Source organism: Hylobates moloch, unplaced genomic scaffold (genome assembly GCF_009828535.3).
Source record: "Hylobates moloch isolate HMO894 unplaced genomic scaffold, HMol_V3 SCAFFOLD_1, whole genome shotgun sequence".
NCBI lineage: Eukaryota > Metazoa > Chordata > Mammalia > Primates > Hylobatidae > Hylobates > Hylobates moloch.
This window is the reverse complement of record NW_026652276.1, coordinates 205,766,693-205,781,481: the sequence shown is the minus strand read 5'-3', so window position 1 is coordinate 205,781,481 and position 14,789 is coordinate 205,766,693. Positions and strand designations below refer to the sequence as shown.

The window sequence follows — 14,789 nt, the reverse complement described above, 5'->3', positions numbered from 1 at the left end:
GCTTATGGCAGTGTGACTCTTTCTCCTTTACATTCTTCTACATTTTCCACATTACCTGTATTTCATATGTAGTTCTTTAACAATCAGAAAATAATGTCATATTTAAAATAGTGCCAATATTCAGAGTCATAAGTTTAATTACTTTTAAGTACTGTTCCCAGGAAAAAAACTTTTTAGCACAAGCATTTTTTCGAAAGGGTCATAAAACTACTCTACTCTCTTATGGCAGGTATGGGATGGCACCAGGACGCCATTTCCATCTTGGAGAGTCTTAATACAAGACCTTGTTCTTGAAGGTGATTTAAGTCACATCCATCGGCTACAAAATCTGACAATAGACATTTTAGTCTACGATAACCATGTTCATGTGGCAAGATCTCTGAAGGTGATGTTGAGTAGGAAAAAATGTTACTTTATGTTTTTATAAATTATAGTGATTTTTGCTCATGTAAATTTTTTATATATGGTTACATGTATAGGTGATACAGTGTAGAAATTATATTTATTTCTTTGATTTTTAAGTTGTAAAATGTATGTTACAGTAAATTATTAAAATATAAACTTAATGGGTTAGAGCAATTTTTAAAATAATCTTTCTTAAATATCTTAAAGGTATACATAATTTTACTGTGAAAATAGTATAGAAAAATTTTATTGTGTGAGATAATACTGTTTTAGAGTGAAAAAGGCTATATAAAATATTGCTAACTTAAATGCTAAGCTTGGTAAACTGGTTTGATAGAATGTAGCTGATAACTTTTTGTTCATTAGTTTAACAAATTGTTAAATTACTTCTAATATATATTGTAAATTAGGTGTGTGTGTATACTGTGTAATTTATAGAATTTGCATACTGTCTTCTGAAATACGTTAAGGTGCACAGTTTAGATATGGCAGTACTTAACTATTAACAAAAATTGTAGGGAATTTTTTTCTCTATTATATCTTTTATTTGAAAGTACTTTTTGTAGTAAAAAATGATAAATAATAATACAATAAATAATAAGAGTAACCTTTGCTAGGCACTTCATATGCATTTGGTACTCTCCTATAAGATAGGTGATGATAGTCATCTCGTTCTACAAATGTGAAATGAGGCATTCAGTGGTTAAATCAGTGGTTCAAGATTCCACAGCTAGTTGGATTGAAGCAGGGTATTTCCCTGACCGCTTCATGGGCGGGAACTGACTCCAGTTCCACGGGTGCTGGAACTAGCCAGCCGCTTCAGTGCTGGCAGGGGAGAGCTCCACTCACTCAGACCACAGGAGTGGAAGCATGCAGGTGAGCAGGTGCAGGAGCCAGGGCAAAGGCTTTTGGGCACGGGCAGAAGCAAACTGTACTGGCCCCACAGCAGCATCTGAGAGGGTGCCAGTGACCCCTGAAGCCCCAGAGGAAGTGTTACAGTACTGTTTTAGCTCTGTCGTCCATGGACAGCTTAAGTGTTAACAGCTCAGTGGAGGGTAGCTGTGACTGACTTTCACACCACACTTGTGGCACCTGAGCTCTTGTCTATCATCCAGGAGGAATGAGGTCTCAAGAATAAATTGAAGATGGTAAATGCAGGGAATTTTATTACTGATGAAAGTGGCTCAGTGGGAAGGGGAAGTGTAAAGGGGATGGAGCAGGAAGGTAGTCTTACCTTGAAGTCTGGCCCTCTCTGGCCAGATTCTTCTCCCAGGTTACACCATCAAGCTGTCCCTCTGAAGTCAAGCTGCTTCTCTCTGACATCCAGCCATAGTGTCTGATGGCCAGCTGCCTCTCTCCTCTGCCAGCTGAGCCTGGGGTTTTTATGGGCACAGGATGGCAGGTGGGGTGGGCCATGGGTGGTTTTAGAAAAGGCAACATTTGAGCAGGAAAACAGGGATGTAAGTTCTCAATTTGGGCTGTGGTATCAGGCTTTTCAGCTTGGGAGCAGGGTCCTTGCTGGGGACGTGCCCTCTTCTGCATAGAATTTCCCTGCCTCCTGTACCTATCTGGATGAAGCCAGTGTTTGAATCCACAATGTCTCTTTGCAGAGCTAATCTTTTAAAGCATTAAATGGAAGTGATCTACATCACAAATATCTTCTAGCCTACTTATAGGAAGTTAAAAGAAAACAGTAAGAGTGAAGATCTGAATTTCAATGCCCAATTTCCCTTTATAAATCAGTGGCCATGGAGTAGCAAATATATCCATTCTACATTGTATTACAAATAAGTTCACCATCAACACTGTTCTGGGTTACAGAAAAAATAGTAATTAAAAAACAAAACAACAACAAAACAAGTAAGTTTACCCAACTCAGATCAATAAATTAGATTAAATCCAGGGTCCAGGAAGATAGTGACTGTACTTTTTTGTCCTCTTGTCCTCTGTGTCTATATATGCATGCACATACATCTGTGACATCAGAAAACACTATTGAAGATATATTTTTGACATTATTTCCCTGAAAGCTATTATCTACATTGATTAGTTTATTTCAAAATTAAATATAATGATAAGTTCAGTTCTGGAGGTTTTTTCATAGAGTTCTTTCATAAATAAAATGAATTTACATTTTAGATTCACCTCAGTTCCACACTCTGCATACCTTCCTTCTCCATTTTATTCTCTTCTCTTTCCCTATACTGCTTCCAATCATAGGTCTTCCGACATAGGTCTTTCTATTTCTGCTTTTCCTGCTTTTCTTGTCTTAGTCCTGAACAGCACCTATCACAGTGCTTTCACTGTAGTGAGGATGAAGTAAGTAATAGCTGCTGCTGAATGAATGAATCAGTGAATGCTGTGGATTTTTTTTCCAGATTCTTTTCTCCTTTTTTATGTTCTTCTTTATTTTGCCCACTAGAGGGTGATATGAGCACACATAATTAAGAAAATATATGGCACTTTGTTTTCTGTGAAAATATCATGGCATTATATTATTTGTCTGCAATGCAATATAAAAATGAAAATGATTTTTCTCTGTGTAAGTAATATAACTTTAGATTTTTATTTAATACACATTGACATCACATTTATTTGTTTTCTGACAACCTCTGTAACATTTCTTCTTAATTTAGGAACTCTTCACTCATGTGACATTGATATAAATGAATTCTTCTTGGTACTTTCAAGACAACTGTTTAAAATTACGTTTTTGTGTCAAAATACCTGGAACCAGTGCGAAAGACTTTTGTTGTATAGGAGCAGGAAAAAATGTGTTTTTATTTTAATAAAGAGGACAGTATAATGCAATTATAGAATGTAATATAATCAATGTCTACAAGCAATATATTTTAGAGCCCAAATTGCCCTTAACTATTTTCTGAATCTCACTTTTTGTTATATCATTCCCTAAACATTTTACACAGACCCAGTCACATAAACTGAGATTTCAAATCTTTTGTCTGGAAACTAAAGCTTTACTTTCTAAATCCCTACTCTTATCCAGACACAGTTGTTAATTATAAAATATACATGGTCATAATTATGTTTTGGCCTTCAATAGTTCAACAGCTGTGATTTGGTTGGCTATTTTGAGACATATTCAGGGAATTAAAAATAATAAACCTAAAGAGAAATTCTTGACAGTTTATGAGGAATCGTTTGATTATTTCTAAAGGGATAGTCATTTCTTACTAGCCATATTTACTTTGCTTTTTTTTTTAGTGTTTCTAGTTTTTTTTTAGTATTTAAATAGACTTCTATAGTTGTTTTTTAAACTATATTTATATAATTTTTTGGTTGATGTTTCATTTGTATTTTTGGAATCTTAATACTGACAAAATTAACCAATACTTGTTTTTTATAATAGACCATCTGGCACGTTTCATAATATTTTTAGTCAAGCTTTTGAAAAAATACAATGCTGCCTCCATAAGGAATTTTTGATAATAACAACTTATCTTTATGTGAATAACTTATATCTTGGCCTCAAAATTTTGTTATATTAAAAAATACTGTAGTAGACAAGATAGTATAATAAACACCCGTGTGTTCACCTTATTTTTAAATGTTTTGCAACATTTATTTCAGACACTTTTAAATTTTAGGAAGTAAAACTCTGCACATTGAACCGTCTTTGAGCCCCTGCCTGCTCTGGTTTTTTTTTTGCTCTCTTTCTCTGTGTCTCCATATGTAGGTTTGTATGTACACCTATGTTTATTATCTTTTCTCTTTATGTATTTTTTGGTAGGGTAAAGCTCCCCTCTCATATTCTTTAAAATTGATTTGACTGTTCTCTTTTGTATAAGTTTTTGGATTAGGTTTTCAGATTCCATGAAAGCTTCTGGGAATTTTGATTGAATTGCATAGAATTTAAAGTTTAATTTGGAGGAAATTATCATTTTTGTAATATCAAAGCTTTTTGTATGTGAATATCTTTCTCCATGTGTTTAGGCCTTCTTTCAAATCTTTTGTAGATCATACATACGTGTGCTGTACTGATATATTTACATATATACACACGTATTTTAAAAGAATCACAAAATAATCAAGTCAAAAAGAATGAGATAAAACTGGAAAATTTTATGTTTTTTCCAATATCTCACTTTTAAGACTATGAGGAAAATTAGTTTTTTCTTTTTTCTTTTTGTGCTTTTCTTCTTTAACTTTCTTTATACTACTCGCTGGCTATGATATAGATGTAAGTGAAAGAGGTCAAAGGAAAGGCTTATATCTTGCCTGCTCCTCATAAAACCCATGATTGGATGGGAAAAAAGATCTTGGGAATGAAGGAGTAGCACCTGGGAGTGTGGGTTTTCTCCTTACCTCCTTTGTTTATATCCTCCATCAGAAATAAAAGAGTAATGAGTAATGAGGGGAAATATAATTAAGAGAAGCTACAATAAGCAGAATTGGAAAGTTGATTTGCTACTCATCTTTTTTTTTTTTTAGATGTTTCCTTTTATAGGATTGAGCCTCTGTAATCTAAAAGTCCAGAATTCTCCTAAATGCAAACCTTTTTGAGTGCCAGTATGAGAGTGACCCCTTTGCTTTCCGATTATTCAGTGTACAAAAATTTTGTGTCATGCACAAAATTATTGAAAATATTATAAAAAATTACCTTCAGGTTATGTGTATAACAGGTATGTGAAACATAAATGAATTTCATGTTTAGACTTGGGTCTCATCCCTAAGATAGCTCATTATATATATGCAGATATTCCAAAATCTGTAACATCTGAAATCTGAAACACTTCTGGTTTCAAGTATTTCAGATAAAGAATATTTAACCTATATAGCTTTTTTGTTATGTAAGATGTTATTCAATCCTGAACTTGTGGGGGAAAAAAAGTGGTATCCCTATAGTCACCCAGTAGTCAGCAGTGCTATATTTATACAAATGAATTAAATTTCCTTGTTTGTGACTCCTTTTGCTTCTAAATCTTTCTTCATAAATATAAATGTGATTTAGGTTATATGGCTTCTTTTAGGTAGTTGTCAATATCTTTGAATAGCATTCTGCATCTCTCTCATTTGAAATCTCCATTAAAAGAAAAATCTCAGTGGTCTATAATTAAAGACATTTGTAGGCTAAGTTTAGCAAAACATCTAAGATTAACTATAGAACATTTAATTCAAAACTCTAATTAGTTAACTCTTATGTTTGAACTCAAAGAGTGTTTCACACTGTGGTGGTGCAGGCACAGATGCAGAAGTTTTCTTTCCATAGAACTTGTAAGATGGAAAATGTTTATTATTTTTCGATAGTACCATATTTAAAATTTCTTCTTAGTATTCTTGTAATGACAGTATCTTCGGGATCATATTTAATTAATCCTTAAACTAGTTGAAGCAAGGCATTTTCAGAAACCTTAGTCAAATAGAGGGCTTGAATTCCGTTTAGGTAATGGGTTTCTTAACCATTATGTTTTATTGATGCTAAGACAATATTTTTTCACATTTTAGTATATCTGAAATGGATATATCTCTTACAGTTGAATGTGTGTGTATATGTATATGTGTGCACACATGCATATGCATGCACATGTCCATATATTTAGTTTTGATATAGTCTCCATGCAGCTGATACTCAGCCACACTCATATAGCATACTTTGCAGATACTTTAGTATATTTCCTGACTGGTCAGTGCCCTCATTGGCCCCATATTGGTTATTAAAGTTTTAAATATCAGAAGCATTTTAATTTTTCCCCACTTTCTAAATAACAAATGATCTATTTTCTAGGTTGGAAGCTTTCTCAGAATCTATAGCCTTCATACCAAACTTCAATCAATGAATTCAGAGAATCAGACAATGTTAAGTTTAGAGTTTCATCTTCATGGAGGTACCAGTTATGGTCGGGGAATCAGGGTCTTGCCAGAAAGTAACTCTGATGTGGATCAACTGAAAAAGTAAGCTTTTAGTATTTAGAAAATGTAAATAAGGTATTGATTAAGCCAATTTCTAAGATAATATTGTTCCTGGGGCTTCTGATAGTTCCCTAGCCTTTTGTGCCATTCGCCATATTTTTAAATAGATGAGCCAAATGAAACAAATCAAATGATTATAGGCTCATATAGCTAAGTAGTAGCAGAGCCAGGGTTATAGTTGAAGTTTTCCAAGAGTTAGAATCTGGCTTTTACACTCATGCTTCTCTTCTATCATTTACCACACTCTCCAAGTATAGCAACAAACAGTGGAAACTAAACCTTAGCTAAAGTTTGGAAAATTTGATACATATCTAAGATTCCAAAAATATTTAATTCTTTCATGAAAAAAATATATTTCTGAAGTGCCACTGATTAAATAGATAACACGTTTTGGTGTATCACTCTCTTTTAAACTTTTTAAAACTTTTACATGTGCCAGAAAGTAAATAGTATCTTAGACCTGCTATATATTTATATCTGCTTTTCCCAAGGTATTCCTAGTGAGTACTGTGTGTAGAAGCATTTTGGTCAATATTCTAGAAATTTTAAAAATCTTCATATCTTCAAAGAGAAAACATACTGTTCATTAAATTTAAATAACTTTTGTCTACATTTTAATTCATTGGAATCAGTGTGACATTAAATTAGCTCCTGTTTTATTACTTTTATATCAATTTCACTGATTTTTAATATCTAGCTTCTTGAATCTAGACATAGATTGTTCTGACTCAGAATGCCATCCATTAAATTCCCAGTTTATTTTTGTTTGTATTATTTCATCATTCTGCTGTTTCACTTGTATCTTTCTAAACTCAGGTTTTTAATTTGAACCCTCAGAAAATCTGATGAAAGCAATAGATCCTTTGGTGAAGAATGCATATACATACAAAATTTTACATACAATTTCAATGAATTTCTGGATTTTGTGGGTAGAGCTAAATTTACTATATTGACTTTGTTTTATGCAATTTGAAATTGTATTCTTTCAATTATAGGGATTTGGAATCTGCAAATTTGACAGCCAATCAGCATTCAGATGTTATCTGTCAATCAGAACCCGACGACAGCTTTCCAAGTAAGGATAATCTTTAACATTGACAGTTTAGTTCTTGCTAAATAAAATAGTTTTGTCAACATAGTTCTTTTTAATGTCTTCTCTTTGTCTCTCATTAAAAATTTCATGTAGTAGAGGAACATATTAAAATCTTTAGCTGTGCCCTATGCCAAAAAGTAAACATGGCTTCTTCCTGAATTATATAATTATGTTTTCAAATTGGGTGGTAGTGATTACTTGATTATGATCTATACATATCATATGTGTGTATTCACAAGAAAACTGTACTGATTTCATAGACAACTATTTTGCTTGTCAGTTTTTAAAGGGAACAAAGATTGTTTTTGTCACTTATTTCACATAACCCAAATACTTTTTGCTCATAGTTATGTTAGATGTATACATAGTTTCTAGTCTTTATTGAATTAATCAGGTATCTAAATACAAAATATTAACAAACAGTGGGATATGTCCTTCTAATATTGTCTGCTTGAATAAGTGACTAGTCAAATCTGAACTTGAACACTTTCAATGTGCATTGTTTTTTCCTTTACCACTTTGTCTTAATTTCTGGGTTTTTGTTTGTTTAAGAGACAGTGTCTTGCTCTGGCGACCAGGCTGGAATGCAGTGACAGGATCATAGCTCATTGTGGCTTCAAACTCCTGGGCTCAAGCGATATCCTCCCACCTCAGCCTCCTGAGTAGCAAGGACTTGTAGTCCTGCACATGCCAACGTGCCTGGCTTTTTTTACTCTTAATTTTTTAATTTTTTATTTTTTCGTAGAAATGGGATCTTACTGTATGTTGCCCAGATTGGTCTCGACCTCCTGGTCTCCTGGTCTCAAGCAATCCTCCTGCCTTAGCCTCCCAAAATTCTGGGATTACAGGCATGAGCCATCCCACCTGGCCTGTCTTAATTTCTACTTCTGCATTTTGGGACCTAGAATCTAGGTCATGTTTCTCTGTTTTTTTTTTTTTTTTCCTACCTAACTCCTACCCTGCTATGATTCAAACAATCATTTTATGAGATTTATTCTCTTTCCATCCCAATAATAAGCATGAAAATTAACATACATTTCTTGGTAGGCATGTAAGTGCCTGCAGGCATTATTATTTTATTTTTTTGTTTGTTTGTTTTTTTTGTTTGTTTGTTTGTTTTTTGAGACAGAGTCTTGCTCTGTCGCCCAGGCTGGAGTGCAGTGGCACGATCTCTGCTCACTGCAAGCTCTGCCTCCTGGGTTCACGCCATTCTCCTGCCTCAGCCTCCCGAGTAGCTGGGACTACAGGCACCCGCCACCACACCCGGCTAATTTTTTTTTTTATATATTTTTAGTAGAGATGGGATTTCACCGTGTTAGCCAGTATTGTCTCGATCTCCTGACCTCGTGATCTGCCCGCCTCAGCCTCTCAAAGTACTGGGATTACAGGCGTGGACCACTGCACCTGTCCGCATTATTATTTAATTCTAACAACACTCCTATGAGATGAATTATTCTGTCTCCTTTTAACAGTGGGAAACTGAGGCTTTGGTGGATGGATATCATATAATTTGTCCACAGTTACTTAGCTGTTAACTGATGACAAATCAAGACAGATTCAAATGCAGGCTTTTTGAGTTTTTGTACATACTTTACATTTATTTTCTTCATTCTCTCTGTTTTAAAACTCTCCATATTTTAAAATGCTAACAACTTCGTGATAACATTTTGGCCTGGTGTATGATTACTTGAACTACTATTAGGAAACCAATTTAGTTCAAATGACAAATCACTTGGAGACAGTATAATTTGTAATTATACTTCATACTTTTTACAATCTTTTTTCATTTTAAAATGATAGTTTCATTATTTTAAAGTACACTGTAATATGTGTTATAATATGTAGTTGAATAGTTTTCACTATGCCTTTATTCCCTACTCCCTGAGGTAAGATTTAACAGTTTAGTGTGATTCCTTCAATCACTTCATCTTTATACAAACATATATACCTATATATAAACAATATGACTCTTCTCTTTCTCTTAAATTTTTACCAAAATGAAATCACACTATAATAAATAGTTGCTTTCTTCAACAATACATTATAGATCTTTTTTTCTGGGCTAATTCATGTGACTCAAATTCATTATAGCTGCGTAATAATAATGTTACACTTTTTTCATTTTTCATTTAATAGACATTGAGATCGTTACCAGTTTTTTTGCTCTTACAAATAATACTTTAATAAACGTCCTTGAATATATGTACTTCCATGTTTTTACTTCTCCACAATAAACTCCTAAAAGTAAGGTCGATGTATCTAAGGTTATGCACATTTTTTAATAGATGCTGCCAGATTATTTACCAAAGGTCATAGGAATTTATATTCAAATAGCAGTATAGGAGAATATACTTTACTCACACCTTCACAGTATTGGAAGTTAACACTATATGTAATTTTTCACAGTTCAGCAGGTGAAAGGGGTTTCTTACTTAATTTTCCTGACTACTTGGAAACTTGAAAATCTTACTATATATTTACGAACGTTTTTAATTCCCTCTTCCTCAGATTTTCTGCTCTTACTTGTTATCTGATTTTCTGTTGAATTATATTTTTGTCAGTTTGTGGGCAACCATGTATGTTTTACACATTTTCCTATTTGACTACTTTTATGGTTTCTGCCATTATTTCCATCTCATGTTGTAATGGCCAGTATTAATTACTAAATTAGATTTATTGAAATTATACCATGCCAACTTGAGATGTCCATTCAAGTCCTCTTGACTTGGATTTTTATACCACTTATTAGCAATATTGAGGATATGTTTGTGTATGATGCTTTATAAAATAAATTATAAAAACACAGTGTACTGTTATGTATAATAGATTGTAAGCTAAAGTGATTACAAAATACACGTTTTTAAAGTCTTAAATTCTTCTTTTTAGAAAGCATTTTGTAACCTTAATGCTATGACTACTACTTTTGCTTTCTTGTTAGAGTAAAATCCTATTTTTGATGTTCATTTGGTCATTCTATTAAATTTCATAAGTTTTACTATTTTATCCATCTCCGCTTTTATTTCCTCTACACTGTATTTTTTCAACATAATAACAACTTTCATACATGGTAGAGTTAAAACAGTTGTACAATGAATACTCAAATAACTACCAGCTAGACTCTCCAATAACTATTTTACTTTGTTTGCTCCATCACGTGTATTTATTTCTATATGTCTCATTTTTTTTTTCTTTTGAGATGGAGTCTCGCTTCGGAACCTCCGGGCTGGAGTTCAGTGGCACGATCTCGGCTCACTGCAACCTCCGCCTCCTGAGTTCAAGCTTCTCCTGCCTCAGCCTCCCAAGTAGCTGGGATTACAGGTGCCCCCCACCATGCCCAGCTAATTTTTGTATTTTTAGTAGAGACACAGTTTCACCATGTTGGCCAGGCTGGTCTCGAACTCCTGACCTTAGGTGATCTGCCCGCCTCGGCCTCCTAAAGTGCCGGGATTACAGGTATGAGCCACTGTGCCTGGCCTATGTGCCTCTTCATTCATTAATTTATATTTTTTATACATTTCAAAGTAAGTTGCAGACATAAGTATATTTTCTAAACACTGTGGTATGAACATAATTAGCTAGAGTTTAGTAGTTATTTAGAGTTTTTTATTTTTGAGGTAAAATTAGCAGTGAAATGGACAACCTTCCATTTTATGAACCACTCCATGAGTTTTGACTAATACATAAACGTGTAACCCAAATCCCTCTAGATTTGCTGTTCTAGAACTTTGAAAAAATTGAATCATATGTACTCTTTTTGTACATACGATATGTTTTTGAGATTTAATCACATTGTTGCATATATCATTAGTTTGTTTCCTTTTTAATGTGTAGTCACATGATATGCAGTAGACATTTTTTCTTTAGATAGGAATTTCTAGTTATGACATCATTTGTTTCCTTTTTCCTATTAGATGGCTTCAATATCTTTGTCAAAAATCGAGTATAAATGTGGGCTTATGTCTAGGCTTCCCATTCAGTGCTTACTAATATAGTGTGAAGTATACATTTTCCCCATACTAAATTTTCAGTTATTGCAGCACCATTTGCATTCTCCTTACATTGCTTTGCTGCTTTAGTAAAAAATCAAAATACAGTGTAAATGTGGGTTTATTTCCAGGCTCTCTATTTAATTTAATTCAGTTGACCTATTTTTCAATCCTCATGCCAGTACCATATTGTCTTAGATTACTGTAAATTTATAGTAAGTCTCGAAGTCATGTACATTGTTCTCCAACTTTGTTATTTTATAAAATGTTATTTAATATTCTAGATTTTCTGCACTTCCACATAAGTGATAGCATCTGCTTTGCAATCTCTACAATAAAGCCTCTGCTATTTGTTTGTTTGTTTGTTTGTTGTTGTTTTGAGGCAGAGTCCCGTTCTGTTGCCCAGGCTGGAGTGCAATGGCACAATCTCAGCTCACTGCAGCCTCCGCCTCCTGGGTTCAAGTGATTCTCGTGCCTCAGCCTCCTGAGTAGCTGGGATTACAGGCATCTGCACCACACTTGGCTAATTTTTGTATTTGTAGTAGAGAAGGGGTTTCACCATGTTGGCCAGGCTGGTCTCTAACTCCTGACCTCAGGTGATCTGCCCACCTCAGTCTCTCGAAGTGTTGGAATTATAGGCGTAAGCCACTGTGCCCACCCCAGCCTCTGCTATTTTGGAAGGATTATGCTGAATTTACAGATTAATTTGGAGAGAATTGATATCTTAACAATATTGAGCCTTCTAAATCATGAATGTGGCATATCTCACCATTTATTTATATTTTCTTCAGTTTCTGTCAGCAACGCTCCATTGTTTTCAGTGCTGCATTGAAGTTGTAATGGACCTAATTTTTTTGCCTTTTCCTTTTTATAGGCTCTGGATCAGTATCATTATACGAGGTAGAAAGATGTCAACAGCTATCTGCTACAAGTAAGACTATGTATCGGTTTTGAGATGGGCACAGTAATGAGCATAATAAAGTCTGCCTCTACACTTACCAACTAATCCATTTCTTTCTAATAGTAGAACACATATCCTTTAAAGCTAAAATATGTCCATATTTAACTTTCTTCTTCTACCGTGTCTTGTTGGCAAAGAATGGAACCCATAAAGATACGTGTCTTTACATTGCATATTTTAAATTATGTATCTCTAACAGACTTAATGTTTAAAACAGATATATGTTTTAAACATTAAATACATGATGTATTTGAAGTCATGTATCTCTGTTAGAGTTACATGACTTAAAATATGCAATGTAAAGACACGTATCATTAAACTATTACATGAAGAGTTATCTTGTCACATGATTCATTTAACAGTGTACCATAAAGGAGCTCCTTGCAATATGCCTCAAAATTTTAATTTAATGTTAGTAATGATAGTGTGTCTATCAAGTACCCTCCTTCTGTTAAATCAGCTAAGATTAAAAAATATTTTTCAGAAAAGTATTTTTAACCACAAATTTATTAAATTTGCTATTTTAAAAATTTTAATTTCTCAAATTGGAGAAGGAAGATACAAATATGAATGGGAGAAGGATTGATGAAAGCTTTTAATGTTGTGTTGTAATTGGAGGTGCCATTATGTACTCATGTTTTCTAGGTAAATACAGAAGTCGATGTAGCCATGTGTATGTATGATACATATGTATTCACACATATACACATTTGTTTATATTATGGGTGTGTGTGTGTGCGTGTGTGTGTGTCAGTATGAATGTGTGTTCATATGTACCCTCTCTTTCCATGAAAAGGCATAGAGGCAGCAGCACTCCAGTTGCCATAAGCCCACCTAGTGCTCAGATCTTGGTTTATAAACAATATTTCTCTCTAAAGGAATCAGAGTTCCTTGGTGAAACAGCAGATTTCAGAACTAGAACAAGGGAATTACAAGATTAGTATGGAGTAATCTTGTAGTACTAGAAAGTTAAGGCGGTTCTCAGTTAATGATGAAACTCGTCAAATGGCTTAGGATAGAACATGTCTAGGAACAATTTGAGCATCAAAACAAATAATATTAATACTAATTAAGTAAAACAGGAATGCATGAGCCCATGTTGATGATGATAAAGGAAAAATAAAATATATGGGGTTAAGTGGAAATATCTTTCTTAAAGCAAAATAACAAATATAAAAGGGATAATGAAATTAGAAAAAAAAATCACCATTTTGTAACCATGATAGTCATGGTTGAGTTAGTTGTGAATCTGTGGCTTCAACTATCAGGATATTTGATGAAAAATAAGATATTTACATTTTCTCTAGTATATTCTTATTAAATACAAGGGAGAAACAGTAAGTTTTTAGTAGAGAAGTGATTGGACACTACCTTTACCAGCTGAATAAAGTTTAGGTCTACAGTAATAGAAACACTCACTTTGTATGCCCTTTGATGTGATGCACTGAGAAGCATACAGTATCACTTATGCATTATTCCTGCCAAAAATGCATAAGCTAAATCTGAGCCTGAGGAAGAACCAGACAACACCCAAATTGGTGTTTATTCTATAGAATAAATGGCTGTACTCTTCAAATATATCAGTGTCAGGAAAGATAAAGAAAAGCCGAGGACTTACTTTACATTAAAGAAGTCTAAAGAGACATGAGAATTAAATATAATACATGATCCAGAATTGGATCTTAGACTTGAAAATAAAATGAATGCTAAGAAGAACATTTTGAGGACAATTGTAGAAATTTGAGTAATGTTTGTTAATTTGATTATAGTAATAAATCAGTTAAATGTTCTAATGTTGAAAATTGCCTGTAATTATGTCAATAAAATGTCTTCTTTTGAAATACGTACTGGAGGATTTAGAGGAAAGGAGACATAATGTCTGGTAGTTATTCTCAAATGATTCAATAATATTTATGTGGTGAGAGACAGATAAAGACAGACACAGTGACAATGATAAATGTGCAAAAATGTTAACAATTGGTGAATCTTGGTGAAGATTATACAGAAGGTCTTTGTATTGTTTTTGCAATTTTCCTTAAGTTGGAAAGCATTTTAAAATGAAAAGTTAAAAACTTTAGGTTAAAATATGAGTTTGAAGCAATTGCTCTTATCACTGTGTAGCAATTTACACTAAATTGATCAGGTCTGCCAATGGCCTTTTTAAAACCATCGCCAGCTGGGTGCAGTGGCTCACGCCTGTAATCCCAGCACTTTGGGAGGCCGAGGTGGGCAGATCACCTGAGGACGGGAGTTCGAGGCCAGCCTGACCAACATGGAGAAACCCCGTTTCTACTAGAAGTACAAAAATTAGCTGAGTGTAGTGGCGCATGCCTGTAATCCCAGCTACTTAGGAGGCTGAGGCAGGAGAATCGCTTGAACCTGGGAGGTAGAGGTTGTGGTGAGCAGAGATCGC

General features: G+C 33.9%; 1 protein-coding gene across 5 annotated transcripts in view; it reads left to right on the top strand.

Annotated features, from left to right (window-relative positions):
• The window catches only part of POT1 (protection of telomeres 1), a 103,464-nt gene that overhangs the window by 68,152 nt on the left and 20,523 nt on the right, over positions 1-14,789 (top strand). For 4 of the 5 annotated variants that reach the window (XM_032761615.2, XM_032761616.2, XM_032761614.2 and 1 more), the window contains 4 exons: positions 230-385; positions 6,152-6,318; positions 7,332-7,411; positions 12,290-12,346. In XM_032761615.2, the coding sequence (XP_032617506.1) occupies positions 230-385; positions 6,152-6,318; positions 7,332-7,411; positions 12,290-12,346 (460 nt within the window). The remainder of the gene's footprint in view (positions 1-229; positions 386-6,151; positions 6,319-7,331; positions 7,412-12,289; positions 12,347-14,789) is intronic. The other variant, XM_032761618.2, reaches the window with a different exon arrangement.